Here is a 23,000-nt window from a genome sequence, read left to right on the forward strand (position 1 = left end):
AGATTGCAACTTGAACCCTAGAGGCATCCATGCTCACAGCAAGGTCACTGCTGCGTTGGTATCTCCATTTCCAATCATTTCACTTGTTAATAGGTTTAGTTTAGTTGGTAAATATAGCTACAAAGACATTATATATATATATATATATATATATATACATATACATATATATATATATATATATATACATATATATATATTGTGACGGCCTTTATAGGCTGGCCTTAGGTGGTGGGTTGGGAGGCTGTCATTCTCCGTGTTGCAGGAGCCTGGGAGGTGGAGCTACAGTCTCATCACTTGTGTAGCACACCTGAGGAAGCTGCAGTGGGAGGCCATAAAGCAACCTTGGATCACTTTGCTCGCTCTCTCTCACCTGGCTGGCCACCTGACTGCTCTCATGTGTGTATTTGGTGTTGCCTTCTCATACACTACTCCATTCACTCACACACTCCAACATAGCATGCACACTGATATGCAGACATACCACTATCTACCTGTTTTGCTTTATTAAATTCAGATTATTAGTAGACTTTGTGTGGCTTCCCTTTTTTTTTTTGTCACTGCTGTTTGAGCCAGGTTGTGACAACATATATTAAATGGCTCTCCATGCTCAGACAAACACTTTGTGCTTTTTCCTTTTTGGGTAGTCCATCATTTCATAATGGCACCTGTGCCTTCTTTTGACTGCCGACTCAGAGTACAAGCTCCCTTTTTGTTCCGAGATCATCTGAAGTATTCTCATACTTCAAAAGCAAGATATGAAATTATTAGGCTCATACGGAGGACACCAGCTGAGCAGGGGCTGAGCAGGAGGTCAGTGTGGCCCGGATGCATGTTAATATCAGGCCTGAGCAGACCCTTAGAAAAACTAAAGAGAAAAGCTCCAACAGAAATATGCTGCTTCACTGCTGCTCGAGACAGACATCTCCCATTTTGTATTTTAGCCACGCAGCAAGTGCTCTCATCAGTGCAACTTACACCGAGCGCAATAAACTTTTTCTTATTCTCAGATTGCCCACATTGCGAGGAGCCAGAAAGGATTGTAAAGGTCAGAGCCATGGTGTCCCCACTATATTTCCGCGACAGTAAAATGAACAAGAGAGAAGCTTTGCGAAATAGAAGTAAAGGAGAAGCAGTGCTTTCAGGGAGTTGCTTTAAAGGGGGAAGAGGTGAAATTCTAATGAGAGGCTTAAATTATTTAAATAAGCTGTTTTCAGCTGGCTATGCTGTTGTGATTGCTGGAATTCTGACATGAATACTGGCAAACACCTTCTGTCGCTAACAGCTCTGAGAAGCGTTCATTTTGTGTCATTCAGACATGGATTATTATGTAATGACATGTTGCAGGACGCAGTGTGCTCCCTAAATAACATGAAGGAAATAATAATTATATGTTTGGAGTTTCAGCTTGAGTGAGAATGTGACAGGCCAAAAACCAGACTGCAGCTGAATCCAGACACCGGGGGAAGCCGGTATATAAAGCAGCAACAGTGAAACGTAACATTCATATTTTATGTCAACTCCGCGCATCCACTATGTGTTACGGGAAGCCTTCCTCGAGCGCCGTCATTTGAGAGGAAAATCTAGAATTTGTTTCTCTTTTGATATCTTATTCTACTTGGATGGTGCCGGGGAAGCTGAAAGCAGGAAACAAAGGCGAGGATGAAGGAGGGAGCGCTTCTCCTTCAAACCCACAGGGTCCCTCCACTCCTCTGCTGATGGCCTGTAATCGACGCCGAGCACGGCGGTGGAGAGGCTGCAGCCGCCTTTCAAAGCGCCACTGGTTTGTGTATGTCCCATAATGGGTTGTTCACACTTCTCTCAAAGAATTGTCACTGGCAACTCAGCCCGTGGACCAGCAGGGTGTAGAGGAAAGAAAATAACAGACACATAAATAGATACTTCATGTATACAGTGCTTCTCTGCCTTAATGGCACTCAAAAGCTCTTTGCTGTGTTTCTCATTCAGCCGATCACTGTATGCAGGGTGCTCGTCTACCATCAGATGCTATAACCTGAGTCACCTCTGTCCCTCTTTAATAGTGTCTGACATCCAACAAGACAGTTTAAAAGTAATCTAGTCTTCATAAGATCTAACTTCATAACCTTCTTACATTTTAATACAGTCCGTTTAACAGCAAAAGTACTGCGGGATGGTAGCATAATAGAAAATATTCCGATAAAAATGATGTTTACTGTTCTATCCAGCAAAATGACCAAGACAGCATGCTTAAATGCTCCACTTTCTGAATGAACCCTGGTGTCAGTGCCATGGTAAATCCTCGCCAGGGCTGGCACACACCTGTATTTATTGTGGCTTGATACCACTTTAGGTATGGCCATTGTGTTCAGTTTGCAGTTATTGTGTAGAAGAAGGCTCATATTCATGCAGCACAGTCGGGGTCGGAGTCATGGAGCTCAGTGAGGGCAGCCACCGGCAGTGAGGGGTGCCCCATAGGGGGCACTGTTGGTTCTCATGAACGACCCATGGCACAACAGGTTGCACGACTCTGCTCCTTCCCCCTTTCCCTGGCTGCACACCAATAATCCACCCAGGTTATAAAATGCATTATAATATAACAGTTTAGTGGTGCTGGTTTTTATTTTATTATTTTAAAGCATCTCATAACTGAATTTAGAGGTATTTAATGAAAACTAAGTGTAGGATTTGGATTAATTACATAAATAACCTGGAGGTTTGTGGCGTGCATCCTGCTGCTTGTGTGCTTGAGTTGCATGTGAAAAGGGGCATTGTGACTTTATATGAGAATAATGCTCATGCTCATTTTCTACTCTTTGAGCCGTGATTCCTGCAGACACCCAATTGAAAATATAACTTAAACACATCCCATGGAGATGCGTGGGACTCGATTCTAATCTGACAACTTTCTTTATCCAAACGGTTAAAGACAAATAAATAAATAAATAAAAAAGAAGTGCAGACCCCGTGTGATCTGATCTGGGCATTTGATGGCCAAATACTTGCTGACGTGACGCCCGCAAACCCTCTAATTTGCCAATCCAGCCCGGAGTGCGCGTCCCGCGTCTCTCCCCCCTCCACCCTCCTCCTTCAGCTTCTGCACCACCACCACTCTCCGGTCCACGGCCACGGGGTGCAGAGAGGCAACAGCTCAGAATCGGCTCCACCGCCGCCGCCTCCCTCTCGTCTGCGCGTGGAAAGTTGTGGGACAATGTCTTAGATATTGCATTTCTTGCGTGGCACTCGGCGCGCACGGGCGTTTTAAACGGCTGGTGAATTTACCACTATATGGAAAAGAAAAGGAAGAAGAAGAAGAAAGCAACTGCGAATGCCGTGCGATCAATTAGAATGAAAAACAGAAACTAACTGGGATTGATTGTGTTTGATTATTTATTTGTTTGCTGTCACCGCTGCTGAACATTTTGCAGTCACATGCCAGCATCGGATGAGACCGCGGCGCCGTATCCTGTGCAGTAAGAGAAATGGTAAGACGCAAAGAAACAAAACAAACCCTGCACCACTTTCACGCACTTATTCCCTATATTTGGCGTTTAGTTTGTTGAGGAATGCATGTTTCCAACTCAGATTTATCAAATTTTAAACATGCTGGGTGCTGCAGGGTGTGATTTGTGACAGGCGGCTTATTTTCACACACCCTGAGGCAACTGTCTCATCTCAAGAAATAATGAACTCTTTACTCAGAACGCAGCATAAAATGTGAAGAATCGGCAAAGAGAAGTTGATTAATTAGTCAGTAGCTTAACAGATCCAAGATAAAAACGAGAAATGCGCACTTTGATTTCTTGAGATTCAAAATTTCATTTCTGTGGCACTGACCGCGCGCTCATGTCTGTGGTGACAGGTGGCGCCGCGCGGAATACAACAGTTTTGTTCTAAATGGGGAACTGCTCGCAGAGGATAAGATAGCGTGCAAAGTTGCGCTGCTTTCTGCTGAAGGAGTTATCCGTTCGGCTTCACCCGAATAGACACGAGTCCGCGGAGAGACATGGGGCCGCTCCAGTGCGTGAGGATCACCGCGCTGCTCCTGTGCGCAGGTAAGACCTCCCCAGAGAAACCTCCGCTAATGTCAGTGAGCGCTCGTGTTCACACAGCTCATCAAGAATTATGGAAATGAAAGGCAATGGTCGTGAAATATGCGACACTGTAAATGCATCAACCTTTTTTTTTTTATATCATTCACCCCTTAATGAAATGCAAATGATTTCCTTTCAGCCAAGGGGACATATATAATTTATGAGACATATAATTAGCTGTAAGCTGTTGTGGCAGAATACAAAATGACTTGTAATATTAACAAGAATGAACTGTGACAGTTGCCTAGAGAGTGTGGGGGTTTGGGTGTTGTGGCAGCACTTGAACGGGATGCAGTGTGTGAGCGTGGCACTGCAGAGCACCAGGAATAACAACAGGCTGCAGACACAACCCAGAGCAGGAGGAGAAGAAGTGCACCTTTTCATTGTCTGAGCAGTTGTGCACTTAGGAAAAAGATGGATGAAGGTGTGTTTGTACGTGTGTGTGTGTGCACTTACATGCTTAAGATGCCCATGTGTGTACTGTATATGCCAGTCTGCAACTTTGTGTGCAACTTGCACAGCCTTGTGCAGACCTGTGATCAAAAATGCCTATGTTAGAAAATCTAAATCATCCATGCACAGTGTTTAAATGCCAATGAAAGGCTCACGTAAAATACATTTTCTCTCTTTGGTACAAGAAGACAGACCTTAAATGGTCACTGGAGAAAAACTGAATTCGATATATTTGGAACACGTATTTTGTTTTAATAGCTTTGTCCATCTTTTGGTTACAATACGATTTAATTTAAAAATGCCAGTGCTGACATGCAGGAGATGAAGCTACGCTACTGGATGTAACTTGAACCTGGATCCATTAGCAACAACAGCCGCCAGGTTATTTGACAGTTTAAAAGCAAGCTGTCAATCACAGGCTCATTTGTGCACAGAGCAGAAACAAACTCTACCTCACGTAATGGTACTTTTACCTTTTTAATAGTAAAAGATTGCCTTTAAGACTTAAGTCTTCGCATTTCAGGGAAAGAAATCATTCGTAATCTCTTGTAAAAGCCCATTAAAATCTGTGTACTGCTTCTTTCTGCGCCGATTAAACAAACAAGGCACAACATGGTGCTGATGGATTTTACCACCTTTGGACAAACCCACACTTGCTGTCTGTATCTGTTTCCAGTCTTCACGCTAGGCTAGCTACATCCTGGTTGGAACAGAAAGACATGAGATAAACGTATGCCAAGCTGTTGTGAGTAAATATAAGAGGGTAATGAAGTGAAGCCTGTGGTGAATATTAATTACCTGAGCTCTCTGCTGTCAGTATGTCTCAGATTATGCAGACTGACCTTCTGGATGAACCTACTTACCAGAGTTGTGCAAACAACACAGTATTTGATTTTGGTTAAACGGCAGATTTGCTTTAACTAACCTGTCTAATCCTCTAACTACTTGAAGCAACCCTCCCTAGAGGGGCATCAGACACTTTCAATTCACAAATCACTCCTTATTCCTTGTGATGTTAGCTATCAAAAGGAGATCACATCAAGTAGCCTAAATAGGTTATTTGGTTAAATATATAGTTCAAAGATGCAATAGCTCAGGGGAATCAGATTCTGTCCCAGAGGCAGGAGCTTTAAATGCCTTGCGAATGACCTTTTTAAGCACTTGGTGTTGTCTGAAGTTGTGGCAAACAGGATTATTTGGCTTTCTAAGATTGGGCCTCTTGTTTTTGTTTTTTTTCTCCTTCTAAGCTTTGTCTGAGGGGAGGCCCAAATTCTCCGACTTAAAAAATAACATTTGTTGCAGTCCAATAATTTCTAGCTTGTTTCCACATCCTCGGATTACTAGAGTTGCTGAATAATTTTTTTTTATGACAAATTGTAAAACTTTTCTCCCTCCACACCACAGGAAATTATATTAAAAAAACTATTTGTGTGACTCCACTCACCAGGTAAAAGCCACGCCATAAATAGGAAGGTAGGCCAGATATTGATCCGTATCTCATCAGTATGATCAGTGCCTTCAGGTGAAAGTGGATGGGAAATGGGAAAAGAGAGAGAGAGAGAGAGAGAGAGAGGGAGAGAGAGAGAGGGAGAGAGAGAGAGGGAGAAAACCCTCCTGTCAGTCAAGCCCCTCCTGTCCAGAGTCTCAGAGGATATTATACGTCTCCAACCACCTGATTGCACTCACAGAGAGGGTCGAGGTTGTCTCTGTGAGAGGAACGCACTGACAGGCACATACTGTGGAGTGTAGCTACTCACACTCACATACTGTCAGACCGGACACTGGGACATTCGTAAAAACTCCCTGTAGCCTGGCATGTAGTCTTTGCAAATCCGAGGATTTCCATCTCCTTTTCAGGGTTTAAAATGTGCTCCACCATATCATAAATATATAAAAGACACAGCTTTTGATATGTGGTTTCCAGGAATTGCGTATGAGCCGCATATGAAATTTCCTCTATTACACATTTTAAGCTTTTTGAGTGTTATTTTACGCCATGAAATGACATGTCGTCCTTCGTCAAAACCACACGTTGTGAAATGCAAAATGCACACCAATGGCATGAAAGTCATATTACTCATACATTGTTTGATAATATCAGACTGCTAACTTAAATTTAATTTAATGATCTTATCACCAATACTCAGTCTAGTATGGTACTGTTATCATTCATGAAGCCATCTTGAGGAGCCATCTAGCTAACTAGATGTTTCTGCTGGAGCCACTTTCTCAGTTTGGGGGTGACTGCCTAAGTCTTCCATTGACCACGGGGACCACTGTTGCCTTCACCTTCCACACCTTTTCCAGCTCTTGGTATTTCTTGATCTTCTCATGTTCCTTCTTCCTGATGTTGCTATCCACCGGGATCGCTACATCTATAACTAGGGCCCTCTCCTGCTGTTTGTCCAGTTGGTTAGCCATCACCAGCTTGTCAGTCTGTATGTGATGGTCCCACAGGATCTTGGCTCAACCATTCTCCATTATATTTGGAGGTGTCTCCCATTTTGACCTTGGGACTTCCAGTCCATAATCTGCACAGATGTTTCTATGGCGTTCCATGTGTGTCCTGCATGCATGCTAGCATCCTACACTCTGCTGTTATGAGCTGTTGTTTCAGGGGCATCTTTGCACAGCGTGCACCTAGAGTCACTCCCGGTGTGGTAGAGCCCAGCCTCTAATGATCTTGTGCTTCAAGCCTGTTTTTGTGCTTCCATGATTAGTGCCTCTGTGCTGTCTTTCATTTCTGTCTTTTCCAGTCACTATTAGGATTTCTTGATATTAGTCATATACGGTATATAATTGTCTCATTTGCCTGATATGCAGTTTTCATCACTTGTTTAAAAAGTCCTCGAGTGCCTGGTAAAAAGGGCACTGTGCTACACGTGGGAGGATTCCCACTCAGAGTGTGCCTGCTCTTTTGTATGTGTGTGGGCCTGGTCAGCGTGGAATGGCATGGAGAGTCGTAAAGTTACAAAAACCAAAATGCATTTATGCCATAATTTAATAATAGCTCTCTCTCTCTCTCTCTCTCTCTCTCTCTCTCTCTGTCCGTCTCTCTCACACACACACACTGAGAACTCTCACAAAAAAAAACGCCAGAAGCATTCGTGCTGCTAAGCTACGTACATATTCTCACCACAAAAGCATTACAGCTGAATTACTCGGTTAGTTAGACTGAGCGCTGCATTAGCTAATGAGGGTGCTAATGTAAATGCTGGTTATTCAAGCTCATCGCCAGACAAGAATGTTAAAAGTGTACGATTTCACAAACATCAGAGTGTATTTAATGAAGCCGTCTCACCCTTGCTTTCTTAACGGCATAATTAGGATTAGGACATAATGGTCAAAGCATGGTTAGGGTTAGACAATTAAATACTTGAGGGTCATGTTGATGAAAAAGTGAATATTTATTAGATGCCTGAGATGGGAAGTGAATTCCAGTCTTCTGCATGAAAGCCCTAAACGCTCATCTACTGCCCTCACTTTCTGCTGTACATACAGTAATGGGTACACTACTTCATGCGATGGAACTGCATTTCGGCAAATCACAGTGTGCTTAGTGATTTCATGTGTATTTAATTAATTAATGTCTGTTTAATATTCGAGGAAGCGGGCAAAGAAACTGGAGCAACGTAATACTCTTGGAGAGGCAGAATTCCGTTAATACACATAAAATATTGAGAAAAGCAGAGATAATGAAGAGCGCGGAGTCTAGAGAGCATACGTGGGAAAGAGACTGCACTGAACCATTTTTGTCTTTGGTGAGGAGCTCTAAGGCTAAACATGCACGTGTCATGCTATACTGGTGCGGAAAGGGCCATGATAGTCGCTCATATGTCAGTAACCATGGACCATGTGAATTGAATTGGTTGTCACCGTGATCTTTTTTTTTTCCACTACAGCGTTACTATGTTTACACTGTTTGCGCCAACTTGTATCAGCATCCTTACTGGCAAGACTCCCAGCTCAACTCAACAACCATCTTGGCTGCATTACTGACCAGTTATTTAGCTCTAGCAAGACCAGGACTCTATCTAAAAGAATGGAGAGGGAACCATAGCTGCTATTTCAGTGGTCACTTGGAAGTAAAGTTGACATGAAGAGGATCCTCAGACAAATTAAAATGTTTGCTGACTTAGCTGCAAATAAGATTTAAAATGCATTTTCCCCACATGTTACAGTGTTACTACGCATGCACAAGGTTTCACAACCCCAGCTTCATTTAATGCTCAATCTCAAGTGCTGGGATGGGACAATATCTTTGGTTCGTCCCACCTGACTCATGCCTATTCACATTATTATCAACTTACTGTGAGCAAAGGAAAACAATAGGTGCTCTTACTGCACCTGCTCCTGCTACCACACATCTGAAACTGTCGTAAACCTCGACCGTGCAACAGGATGACCGGCATCGTATGTTTCCAGTTCAAGCTGTTACAAAGCAGATGTTTTGCTTTTTGAGGGAAAAATGGGATTTGTGCCAGACACATGCCATTTGCTGTCTTAGAGAAATTCCCCACAGATTTAAATTCAGATTCTTTACGTGTGGTTAACCTGGATTCCAAAATCTGCTTTTTTTATTTTTTTTTTATTTCCCAAAGCTTATAGAAGCAGCATATAAATACAGGGCTGAGACATACTGTGAACAGTTTCTACATCGGCTGCCAGTTTTTAGAAACTGGCCAGAAACTGAGAGTTGAAACGTATTATCCCATGGGGAGGGAGAAGAAGCCCAGAGGGACCCACACATGAAGGCTGTGAATGGCCAACTACCTCCAGGAGAGTAAAGTCTCTTGGGGTGTTACTTGTTGGCTCTCAGCATCTCCTGGTTTAGTTCTTGGAGGGGGGTGCTGGCAGAGCTGCGTCGTTCTGGGCAGAGATTTTGCTTAAAGAAACGGCAGAAGCCAACAGAATTAGCTGACTTTATAGAAAGCTAGAAAAATCTATCTTCTATATTCTCTCATTTTCTCCTCTAATGTTCAAAAGTCACTTCTATGATTTGTAAGGATTATTACTGTAAAACAAGCACTTGGGTACTTGTTATCTGAAAGCTTGACCAGGAAGGGAGAGTCAGTCTATTTCTGGGTCTTTCCCCAAAACACAATAGTGTCCTGGGGCAAAATCTCTACTACAACATCATACATTATGCTGTTTTTTTTTTTTTTAAAGCAATAGCTCTCAAAGCAAACATATATTCAGAGACACCCAGTCCTATCCAGTGCAGGATTGTATCATCACTGAATGAAATGTTGTGTTGTGAAGTGATGGATGACGCCTGGCTTGCACAGTGTGACACTGCAGCAGAAGGAAGCACTGCACCAGGGAGCCATATGTCATATTATATGGGTCATAACACAGAGACAAAAGTCATAAAATGAAAAATAATGAAACGTTGTGTAAGATCTGAAGTACAAACCCAAAAGAGGTGCATGCTTCAGAAAGCTTACATGTCGGATGGTATACCTGGAATAAAGTCAACTGAAGATTACAGCAGAAGGAAATACTGCAACGGGGAGCCATATGTCATATTATTCTGATCATAACACCAAGACTCACTTCATAAAATGGCAGTAATGTAAAGTTTATATGTTTCAAAAGCTACGAGTAGTTTTTATTTATCAGAGTACATCTCAGCTCGTGAATCAGTTGCAGTGACTGATTTTTGGTCTCATGGGAGAAGAGGAACAAGATGTTAAAACAGAGGCAACATCAGCATGCATTTGGAGTCACACTTCTGTCCAGCAGATGAAACAAACTCCAGGTATTTGTGTCTGCCATGTTTTCTTGCAATTGTAGTATTGTTTGAGTGCGTCTTATTTTCTGAAAACAACAGTTTTTCTGATAATAATAATAATCTAAAAGAGGCAAAATACTCTTTTGTTTTCCAGCGGATTTTTAGCAATCAGTTTTTTTGTTTTCGACTCCCACCAAACGCTCAAATGGTAGATGACTGATAACGGATATTAAAATATGAATAATAAGCTGCTTTAAAATTGGCAAGGAACAGAGGGAAAGGGTTTAGTTTTCATGCGTTTGTCTCGCAGCTATATCCGTCCCAGCTTCATTTATTTTTTTTTAGGTATGGCTCAGTTCAGTGTAAAATGGTTTGTAAAACGGGTGGAGAGCGTTCACATTCAGTTTCATAATGATGTACTGTGCTATGAATCACACGCGTGTACAACAACTAACCCGCATGATAATCTGCATGATAATCTTGGTTTACTGAGTGGAACAGGTCTCCAGACTTTGGCATCTTGTGTTTGCCAGTGGGAGGGAAAGTCATAAGCAGCGTGTAAGGGGAGTGGAGAGGACTAACACTGACTTCTGTAGTTCAGTCAGGATCATTTCAGTCAAAGGAACTTATTGCATTTGCAGTAAATCCTTTTTGGCAGTATGACTGTTCTGCGACCTCCCTGCTCTTCCATGCAACTATATGGAAAGACTAAGACATGGAGAGCGGCAGCAGCAGAAAAGACCACGGTACAGGACACAGCAAGCACCAGTGACAGACTATTGGCATTGACAGGGAGATGCAGCATAGAAGGATTGAAAGAGGAGCCGGGGTGAAGGAGGGTTGCAAAGCAGCTTGCTGAGAAACAGCAAGAGAAGGCACATTGGATGAAATTTGCCAATGATGCTTCAGCTGATCTGTCAGGCTGGTTTATAGATTAACTTGACATAGGCTTGACTCCGTGGCCTGCCTCAACTGTGCTGCACAATTTTTAGTTTTAGCATTATTCCTTCACATTCTGTCTAAAAGCTGTTTTCTTCTTCAAACTTTTAAACAAAAAGTCTGAGAAATGCCCATTTAAAGTTATTGAAAAACATTTTACAGGCTCATATAATAAACACAGGCTTGGGCCTACCTCAAGTCACTGTTCACCTTTTTCAAAGCAGGACCACAATCTTCCCTGACTGTAAGACGGTTCATGCTGAAACATAAACAAATAATAAAGATCATTAATAGACATTGCTGAGGTAAAATGAGATTATGTTTCTATTTATGTATGTCTCTGTATGTTAAGATGAGCTGCAGAGACTCTCTTATATATGAATCTATAATGTGAATGTACCGTGCAGTGGGTCATTGCAGCTGGCAAGGGAGAAAATGCTTATTTTCTATGTAATATTGGTGCATTTTCTGATTTACTTAATGTGACATCCTTGAATATTTATATGACAAGAGACCTTGAGTGAAATTTGAATCAGTCTGTAAATTAAATTCCAATACGGGTGTACAGTGTATGAGTTGAGCATGGATGACAAAGATAAGCAGCTTTGACTCACAGGATCTTTAATTGATTTTAGGCCCTTCTTGTCTCCAGCTGATACACTTTTTTTTTTTTTATAATCTATATACCGCAACGACAAGGAACAACGTACCTCCTGCCCTTTCTGATTTGACACGAGGCTTGTGTTGCTTTAAGACGGAACACTTTGGAAAAGGTGGCTTCAGAGGAGGATGTCATAAACGCCACCTTAAACTGAATGGATATTGTTTTTGACAGTAATCAGGCATGTGTAGGCATTAGCTCAGGTCATTATCTATGCAAGCCAAGTGAGTGGTGGGAATTGACTGTGATGCTACGCAGTGATTTACAGAGATGTGATGGTTCAGTCCATGGGCTGGAGTGAACATCTCAAGGAGAGCTGTAATGGTGAATGTTTTCCTTCAAAGCTGGATTGTCCAGTGTGTTTTGTAAAAAAAAAAAAAAAAAATTTAGATTAGAGAAAATAATGACTAAAAAGTGCGTTAAACCTCAAGATTCAGAAAGTTGTGGTCAATTCACAGCATGCCAAAATGGGATTTTACTCTCTCTATTTCATCAGTCTGAGGCCACTGTCATTTTTATTTCTGAATTTCAATGGATGTTCGTCACTGAGGAAAAGGAGCTGTGAAATATGTCTCTCTTTTTCCCCCCAAAGGATTTGCTTTACTAATAGGATCAAACACAGAAAGGAGAATAATCGATATGTGACAGCATTAAGATGAAACCTTTCCCTGCGTCTCTTCTTCACTCTGAGCGTTTGGAGAATTGGGAATACAGCATGCCTAACCTGGCGCTGATGCTCCCCGACACACATAATCACACGCAAGCGCAAGTGCTCAGCATCATTAAAGACTCTGTGACACATTGTAGCCGTGCACTGTAAACACACACACACTAACACACACACACACACACACACAGGCACACGCAGACTCATCTCCTTGGGCAAACAACTTCACAGCCATCCAACTGGGAAAGGCTCGCACTCAGCGGGGGGTCTAGAGACAATTAGCATAACTAACAGAACACTCAGCGCACACGGAGAAAATCAGAAGGAAATGAGAATGAACCTACGCAATCAGAGCAGGGAAAGAATTTTAACAGCACTTCCAGTGCAAAAGATTGACAGAGAAAGATCACATGTTTATCTCGCACCACCAGCTTTGGTCCCACAAGACAGCGGAGGTACAGTACGCATTCTCCTCTCTTACAAGCCTGCCGCCTGGGCTTCAACCCCCCGCTGAGTTGTCCTCACACAGCATCACATATCAAGAAGATTGCAGTAAGTTTTGCAGTAAGTTGACAGGGTAAGCCAATAACCTTTTCCTTTTCTTGTGTTTCTCGGGATAGTTGTGTCATTTCGGGACAGTTTTATGTGCGTGGATGCTGCGAGAGCCGAGGTAGAGATGATGGCAGCGGTGATGGGAAAGTTTTCTGGTATTGCCGTTATCTGCCCAGGTCAGAGCAGTAAGCTATTGCCTCCTTTTTTTTGTCCAGCGGAAAAACATGATTGATTATTGTGGCAAAGGTCCCGATGGGCTGCAATGTCATGAAGTCTATTTATTTATTTTTCCTGTTTCTGTAGGTTTCCACAGTTGTGGTATTAAACTTCCCCCCAATCTACTGTTATCTCCCCGCGCGTCTGACTCCGTCTATCCGTCTCGTTATTGCCTGGATCATCTGGCGAAAAGCTGTTCCTCATTATCTGATCTTCATCAAAAGTTAAGAGGCAGGAAAATAACCACTAGAAAAGTTCAGCATCGTGCAGCAAGAAAAAAAAAAACAAAGAACACAAAACTCTGCACAAAGAAAGGTGAATTTTAATTTCAAACTTGATAGACACTACAGAATTGAAACCTGAGGGGAAACTATTCCACACCTTTAGGAATGTAGTTCCCAAACCAAGACTCAATTCCCTTACCAATTTTCAGCAACACTGCCTCAAGAGAGGTAAACATTACCAAGAGCTCCAGCCAATAAAAAAAAAAAAAAGTATTAGGGAATAGGACTCCCATCTTCCAAAACCTATATCTGTATGGGCGTTAATACTTTCAGGCAGTAAATCAAGTGAAGCTCAGAACACTTCAACCATAGTGATAAACAAATTGGAATAGTCTCCTAATAATTGTGTAGTATTTGCTTGAGATGATCGGAAATTTGCACTTGTGCGTGAAACTTTAGATAGCTGATGGCAGCCCAAGCGCTGACAGTTTGTATTCTATATGTTAATGTGGTAACTATGCACCGTTCAGAGTAGCTTCAAGACATTTCAGCCAGTGCAGGTACAGGCTATAGGGTCAGACGTGGCTGCATATAGCACGGTGGTGCCGATTTCAGCGGGCTGTATGTACGTTGTGTGTGATTTGCTTGCCCGAGTGATACATTGGCCAGGAGAATGAGACACAGATATCGATCGATCTGCGGGCTTCAGGCCAGACCTGAGCTCAAAATTGCGAGCAGCCTTAAAAAACTGTTATTGGTCAATTTCTTGTTAACACTAAATGTGCTGATGGCCAGTTGGTAGGCCCTATTAGGTCAGAAAATTGCAATCTGTGCAGCAGTGGAACAGATGTCATCTTGAAATGAGAAAAATCTGTTTTTGACTTGAACGTGTTTGTGTGTGTGTGTGTGTAATAGTGATGTTGACATAGTACACGCCTGCTTCTCAATTATGATGCAGCCTGCCAAAAAAATTAAAAAATAAAGCTGCAATCAGAGCCACAATAATCAGATATGTGGATAGGCACATATGGCGCTTGTTCCTTGTTATTCTCCGCCATTCATCCTCCTCATCCATCCTATGCTTCTCTCTCTCCCTTCCCTCCCTTCCGTTCTACCCCTCACCTTCACATCTTTGTCTTCTTTCTTCTCCCCCCTCATCTCAAATGGCCTTCCCTCTTCAATCACTGTTGCTCACATGTTCCTGTTTCTTTCATCAAAGCTGAATAGTCAGCCTGAGAATTATGACAGGCAAAGTAAAGCAAAACTTCATACGGTTAGATATTTGTGAGTAGGTTTTCCTCCATACCAAAGAATAACATTGCAAGTAAAAAAAAAAAACTAAACCAATTAAAGGAAAAGTTCTGTATTTTGTGAAATACCCTAAATTTCTTTCCAGTCTGTTAAATGAAATGTTTAATGGCGCTCACGTCTGTATTGGATCTCCTTCCAGCAGCTGGTTAGCTTAGCTTAGCTTAGAATCGAGACTGAAAACTGGGCGAAGGGATACCAGTTAACACCTTATTGCTTGTGCGTTTTACCAAAATGTTCAACCACACTGAGTTTTTTCAGGACTGAAATCACTTCTTAACAGGCTGCAGTGACTGCTTTGAGTCTCGTCGTCATCACTCTGAGACTGATAAGCAGCCTGCATAGATCAGGGATATAGTATCAGTGCACGGAGCTTCAAAGGTGCTGTTAGTTGGATTATGTTACCTTCTTACGAAGCCAGGCTAGCAGCTCCACCCTGCTTTGAGTCCTTATGCAAAGCTAAGATCACTGATTGCACGGTACGGCTTCAAACTATGCCTTCACATAGACATGGAAATGATATTAATCCTCTTGTTTAATCTATGCCAATTGCTGTAATTCTCATCCAGCTATAAATTGTTTTCTTATTGTATTTAAATACAAATAATAATGCTCTGTTTATCCACTGCACTACTAACAATCTGCCACATCTTTGTTCATCATGTGGGCTTACTCTGGTATCATGCTGCAAAGTCAACACAGAAATGTGTTGCCACCATTTTCACGCTTTTAAGCCGTTGTTGTTACAAAGCAATTCAGACTTCACCCCTTCTGTCAGAACATGCTGACCTACATGTCATGCTTTATTTCTCTTATCCATGACCAGATCTGTTAGCTGCAGTGCCACTTTGTCCATTGCAACCACCACTCATCATTTGAACTCATTATTTTTACCCTCTCCTAGAACTAATCACAAGTAACCAGACTGACCAACATGCATTCTCACCATTGAAATACAAAGAACCAATTAACTGCCTGGTTGCAGTGCTTTGTTTGACACACTGAGCTCTGATTTCCTTTCCTATGTTCTTCCAGTGAAGGTGTACCAAGTTATCCCCCTTTGAAGCTTTTGACTCAATTTGCCAACATCAGCAAACCAAAGGCTCAGGCAAACTGGTTGATCAGATTACCCTAAATATCTGATCACAAGCCACAATGTGTATTTTCAGTGCTCTAATCTATGCTTAGCACGTGCCCGCGCCCCATCCAAGGCAGTAAAAGTGATTTTTACGACGCCTCTTATTTAGCCATCTTGTCCCCGTTTCCTACATGAGCAATATATCGCGCTGCTCTGAGCATGCCCAGGGCCAGATCTGGGCACAGTGCTTCAGTAATAGAGGGATAAATCAGTTCTTAAAAGGTCCATATAGGGGGAGCAGAAATGTATCCAAAAGCGGCGGATTTAAACAGGGACGTGAAATCCCCTTTGTTTCGCTGTGGGCATGGAGCTGAGCGAGGGAGCCTTGTGTGGGCTCTTGGTACCAGTCTAGGGCCTCTTTGATGCCAGAATTTTCCAGCAGGTAATTGGGACACTCTGAGTGTGTGTGTGTGTGTGTGTGTGTGTGTGTGTGTGTGATCTGCACAAGTACAGTGAGGGTGCACTCCTCCCTTTCCAGAGTAGATGTGGAAGGACACATGCCACTTCTATTTAAGGTAACTGATGAGGTAGACAGCTGGACTGATATGGTCCACTCATGTCTTAACACTCAGACCCTAAGGTGTGATTTCTATCAGCGCTTTCATTTTCTTTAGCTTCTTGTCCTGGCTTGGTCCCCATGTGGATTTGGCTTGATGGATTCCTCAGAGATCCAAAGACTGATATTGATTTTACGCTTTAAATAATTCAATATAAAAATAGGTTTGGGAGGTACCATCATCTCCATATAATCTCGGCGGAGTCCCTCATGCTTTGTAGAAAAAGAATACAAAATTATTCCAAGCATAGATTCACTTGATTACTTTCCAACTCTATAATTGCTTGGGTCATTAAATTTTTTTTGGACGACGGAGAAGTCTCAAGGGCCAGAAAATGTCGGGAAATCCGGAAAATATATTCACATTTCAGTAAACAGTACAAGAAGGACAGTGCGCTGCTACTCGTTTGTCTTTACATTGCAGCACAATCTTTGCTCTACACCATACAGCCGTGTACTGGATCAGATCAGGTTTTCTCTATGCAGTGACTGCGTGCCGTAATCTGCAACAGCAGATGTGAAGCCTTTGTTTAAACCACAGTCTGTTAGTTTGTTTAAACAGTCTGTTAGAAGAGACAGATGTCACTGACTCGTACAGTACAGAGCTCACTGGAAGGGCTGTTGAAAGTGCCATGAAAGTTAAAAATAGATGTAGTGATTATTTACTTCATTTAACAGATCATTAATTCAGCGTTTTAGTCGCTTGTCAGAAGTCGATCATTGTAAGCTCCAAAAGCAAAACTCGAGAACAGTTAAGATTAGTTCAAATCTTTCTTGATAAATTATTTTTATCTATGTTAGCAGAGAGAGGATCATGCCAGTCCCTCAGTTTTTCGTATTTTTGAAATTTAGTGGTTAGTGAAACGTATAGAGAGCCACTGGAGGGGTTGCAATAAAAATGGGGTGAATGACTTCCCTGACCAGATGATGTATGATGTACGGATTTTGGAGATCTGCTTACTTCTCTTCTCATGCCGCAAACAAACTGATTCATTCTTTAGTTTTTCAGTGAATTTTACAAAGAGCTTTTGGATATGTTGAAATGAAATTGGACACATACATTCATGGTGCCCAGTTGTTTGTTCCTGCTGACTCTGGTGACTCAGCAAAATGGAATGGCACCAATTTAGATTTTCTTAGGATTAGCTCATACTAGCAAGCTTGTGCATACCCTCATTTTGGTTTATAAATGTCCAACAATTAAACATGTCAAAAACCTAATAGTTCAAGCAAAGATTTAAGAAGTAGTTTAAAACTCACTTGACATGTACGTGCATCAGGGGTTAGCTTTTAAATCCTGGAGAACAGGGAAGAAGCATGTGTTTTTAAATCGTTAAAATACAAAGTGTACTTGGAAAAAATGTTCTCGGAATCCAGTTCAAAGAAAGGTACAAAATGTGTTGTTGTGTTAACATGAAAGGGGCTTGAGATTAAAAAACAGTAACGGCTAAAAAGTGAAGATGTGACAAAGTAATAAACAATTAAAGGTATCAGAATGACAGAAACTATAAAACTAAACACGGATCACCTTTTTGAGGAAACTGGTCACGCAGAATTTGTAGCCTGTTAACTCAAAGCTTACTTTCAAACTAAAACACATATAGTTTACGCCCCTGGAATTCTCCAGCTGGATCTTCTCACAAGCTGGGACATACCTCCAATCTGTAAAGCTAATTACTACCATTTTCATCACGGCGCTGTACAGGCCAGAAGTTCTTTCATATGTAGATATGATTAAATTATACCATGGTGAACTCATTATATTGGATTTACATTTAGAGATGTTTTTGTGCTCCATCCCCTCAGAACCCTCTCAAGGCTAGTCGCAAGGATTCTGATGACCTGACATTTCTCAGCCACTTTTCCACCGGCGCAGCACTGTGCACTCACAAAGTCCCGTCTGCTCATCAAAGCCAAGAAATGGCAGCATGCTGCTTTTAAATTTATGGTTCACTTTGCTATATTAAACACGCTCATGGTTTTGTAATAGGTCGAGCTGGTTAATTAAGTGGGTCAGAAAGCAGATCAAAGGCCTCTGGTATATAGTCTGTATTTTGGACCAGCTACGTTGAGTCAAGACACCATATTTCTAGATGGGACACTTCATTGATCATGTCTGCTGTTAAGCTTTGATGTTTGATCCAGTATTAAGTCAAATGTGATACTTACTCAACTTAATATTGGTTCAAACATCAAATAATATTGGTTAAATTTAATTCCAGAGAAGAATCTTAAACTTAAACCTCAAGTAGAAATCTCACTGCACCATAGTTTATATTAGTTTAAGTTGTGTTGCTTAAGGGTTCTGCGGGATGACTGACTGTTTCAGGTTAGCTGGTTTTAAGAAAGCAGTGGATCTAATCGTGAGAGAAATAAAAAAAAATAAAAAATTGCGAGGTAGCCATCAATCATAAACCCCAGTTTTTCCCGCTGTCAAACTACCCCTGCACCATCACACCACCCCCGAATGCAATTTTATAGCGAAAGAACACTTTATCTTTCCAGCTGTCACAGGAATGATCGGCTAGTTGATTATGACGTTAGTGTTGCGGTACACCGATTAAGTTTCACCGTTTGAAATGCGGAGATGAATAAGCCCCTATACGCCCCGCAGCGCATACAGCATGCAAAACATGAAGGATAAGGTATGTGCGTGAATATTAACATCATAAATTGTCACTGTATTTCCATTTGCTTGCAGCTTTTCTTTCATAATGATTTTTTTCTTCTTCTTTTTTTTTTTTTTGCTGATGTGATATTACACTGGAGAATAATAGTGGTAGAAATAAAAGGGAGGATTGAGGGCTTATCTAGCTGTGCAGGTGTGGTATTACAGGCTTCTCAATGGGAATCAGACTTGTGGTGTGAAGTATAAGCTCCTGCACTGCGCGGAGCATTCTGTACATAATCCCGCCGCACTTTCCCATAACTGGGAGCCGGGACAAAGTGAAGGGCACACAGTCTGTTGGCAGCGTGACACTGACGAGCGGCCGCTGAGAGGCGGGCGTAAGTGCTTGTCGCGCTTTGTGAGGTTGTGGTGATGTTGCTGTGGCTCAGCACCGCAAGGGAGAAAAATCTTCTCCAATCCAATGTTAAGAGTCTTTCTTTCCTCCGGTGTTAGATTGCACACAAAAGGAAAATGATGGGCTGATAATTTTATAAGAGGACAAGGGGAAAAACTCATTGTACAGTACTAAGAAAATGAGTTCAATGCGGCTGAAACCAATACCCCGCTAAATATAGTATAATCATCAAACAAGCTCATTATATATCATTAGTGGTGTAATACATTTGGATGGGTCATCCTTCAAAGCAGAGCAGAAAAGCAAATTTAATGTCTTTTCATTATGTATACGGATCTATTTTTATGGAGCGCAGTGTGTGGCTTGTTTAATCAAAAATCAGTCCCAAACTTGTACTATGTACTCATCTATTTTCATGCACATTGTGATAAAACGAGACAGTGGATCTGGACCACTGAATATTCAGTGAGTCTTTGTAGACTAATTATAATGTGTGTGCCTTCGTAAACTTGGGGACTGCATGCGGTGACTGAGTAAGGCAGAGCAGAAAATAAATTGTTTTTTTATTTTTTATTTTTGCTTTGATGCAGTGTTGCGCGAGTGTCTGATGAGGGGCTGCGCGAAATAAAGAAAATCTTATTCTTCACTTCTTCTGTATGATAATTTAGGCCAGCTACGGCGCACCGCATCGTGTCGAATTCTTTGCCACAGCAGAAGGATTGCAGGGAATCTATTCTGGGCTGTGATGAAATTAATGGAAAGCTTTATTGGTGCAGGTCATGTTTGTGGTGTTGCAGCATTGTAATGAAGAAGAATGTTGAAGGATGTTGAGGAGGAGGAGGAGGAACATTAAAATGCCCCCGGCAGGTTCTGCTCGCTATTGAATGGGAAATGAGTCCATCATGGCGAGAGCTCACTCAAAACAAGTAATGATTAATGTGACTTGGGTTGTGTTTGCACGCATTTCCTGATTGAGTATGTGCGGCGTGTGCATACAAATAAACAAACAACAGGATATATGCATACAAACACACTCACATAAACAAATATGCTTAGTCTTATATAGTTATTCAAGCGTTCAGGCACTTCGCCCACATTTATGCACACACACACGAACACAATCACACATACACACATACACACAAAAGCCATTTACAACAATAAGCGGCAAGAGGCTGTATTTCACGAGGGGAAATGGGTCTGTCCTCACATCTTAAATTCGTATGCTGAATAATACTTCACTTGTTTCAGTATTTTCTGACAATTGCAGGTTCAGTGTATCAGTTGAACCTGTACGTTTGTCCTCACCAGCCTCTGAGACAACAGGGGGGCACGAATTAAAACCTTAAATGGAATTGGAAACTTTAAAACTACAGTGTTTAGCAATTTTGCATCAGTGCAATTAAATTAGACATGGTGTAATTAAAGCAAGCAAATGAGACCAATAGATTTCCAGTTAAAAAGAAGAAAGGGGAAAGTGCAAATCTCATCATAAAGTTACCAAACTTCCTCATTTTTACTGTACCATTACAAGTACTTGCTTGGGGGTTCGTAACAAATAAAATTTTGCTTCTTGTCTTTGTGCTTTTTCCTGCTTTCGTGTTTGCTCACATTACTTTAACATGTGTCTTCAGTAGTATGTGTCTCTTGTTTAAGTATCACAACATGCAGTGCACCATTACTGGGATGGATGACCAACCAGTTTTCAAACCTGAGCCAATGTCAGCCCAGGAAGCTGCAGAAGTTGCAGTTCGAACAGTGAACACCACACAGTATTAACTCACCTTTGTCTACACAACTGTACAACTGTTTTAATGGGTTAATTTAGTAGTCTGTAGTGATTTGGTGCCACAAAACATGGCAGTATTTGGGCAATATTAGCTCGGTAGATTGGTCAAATTGCTCATTTCAACTTGCCGTATTCGATTTGGAACAACCTTACCCTGTCAAAAGTAATGCTCTACGCGGTTATGTTCAAAGTGTACACACTGTACAACATAAGGGACAGCAAGTCTTGTCTTCTGCTTTGTTGGCGGCAGGATTGTCTTTGTACTTTGATTGTCTTGGGAGTCCGGCTTCCCTTGCTGATTTTTGCCTGAGCCTTCTCCCGTCTTATCTGTGGGTTATTTCGCTTTTGCCCAAGTAGATATTTCCGCAGGGCGCACATGGGTGTTCATCAATCAAAGTGGGCGTTCTACCACCAGCAGACTCTGATGCAACTGTTACATGTGGTTGGCTGGAAATCACCAGTGTGCTACGGGTGGGCTTAACCAACCACATGTAATTGATGAGGAGTGCCCGCGATTGACGAACACCCACTTGTGCTGGGCAGAGGCTCCTTTTGACTGCTCCACATCTGCACTGTTTGCTACTTTGGCTGCCCTCACTTGTATGACATTGAAGCTTCGAATTTTGGGACTTTTTTCTTCCCCCTGTGTCCTATATTTGGGTAATTTTTCACAAACTGTTACGGCAAAGCAAAGTAGGGCAAAGTAGGTTAAATGAATGATGAAGTGAAGAGCCGGGGTCTGCCACACAAAGCACATGCACGAAAAAAACAACAACCAAACAAACACATTAACACAGTTTAAAGCATATGCTATCACCTGTGGGTTCTTTGTATCGAAAACCAGCCAAACAAACAACTACACCAAGGCGTCTTAGAAAGCCCGGAGGGCTGCACAAAGTATCTGTCTGGGCCATCAAGCACGCATAGTTCCAAGGATACTAAAGAAAACTGACAGAAAGTTGAAGGACCACTCATACACCTGCTCCTTCATGACATGACCTAAGAGGTGCTGCGTCATCTTGCAGAGCTGGCAAGCATCGCAGTCCTGAAATGCATTGCATTTACCTTTAGCATTTCCATCTCTGTGCAGGGGATATGGACACACACACACACACACACACACACACACACCGCCACACACACACACACACACACACACACATCTTTTTATCATGAGGTACATTCGACGAATATATTAGATTTTGTTATCACTGCTCAAATGTTTGTTTTTTAAAGAAACTGCAAAGACAATCTGAATAAAGAAAGTGGAATTAAGGCACAATATGAATACTGCTTAAGGTGGGAGTACAGTGAGAGGTATGCTGAGGAAACTGAATCTGAGCCGAATGCTAAAATAATTGGATAATTTGTACTTTATAACGGGAAGTGAAACTAGCAATGGTTTGTACAACACAAGGCATTTTTGGTGCCCTTGGCATGAAAACTCTGTGTGGACTCCTGAGACAAAGGCTATGGCCTTGGCCAGAGTTAAAGTAAAGTCCAAATCGATTTCAAATTCGGCCAGTAGTGTTTGCTGTCATCTCCTGGGTCTTTGCCCTGTCTTCACTGACCAACTATAATTTATCACCGACTGCAAAAAGGCACAGAAATGCATCTAAAAGTGCTACATACACTAAATAAGCACACAATATAAAAAAAGAATACAC

At 41.8% G+C, this 23,000-nt stretch overlaps 1 protein-coding gene across 1 annotated transcript in view; it reads left to right on the forward strand.

Moving 5' to 3' along the window:
* Positions 1-3,453: 3,453 nt before the first annotated feature.
* LOC311507655 (transmembrane protein 132C) overlaps positions 3,454-23,000 on the forward strand; it is a gene marked incomplete at its 3' end in the record, with an annotated part of 159,112 nt that continues 139,565 nt past the window's right edge. Inside the window, exon 1 of the mRNA XM_084572085.1 lies at positions 3,454-4,034. Coding sequence (XP_084428211.1) covers positions 3,986-4,034 — 49 coding nt within the window. The 5' untranslated portion in view covers positions 3,454-3,985. The remainder of the gene's footprint in view (positions 4,035-23,000) is intronic.

This window comes from Chelon labrosus (genome assembly GCF_963514085.1).
Source record: "Chelon labrosus genome assembly, chromosome: 22".
Lineage (NCBI taxonomy): Eukaryota > Metazoa > Chordata > Actinopteri > Mugiliformes > Mugilidae > Chelon > Chelon labrosus.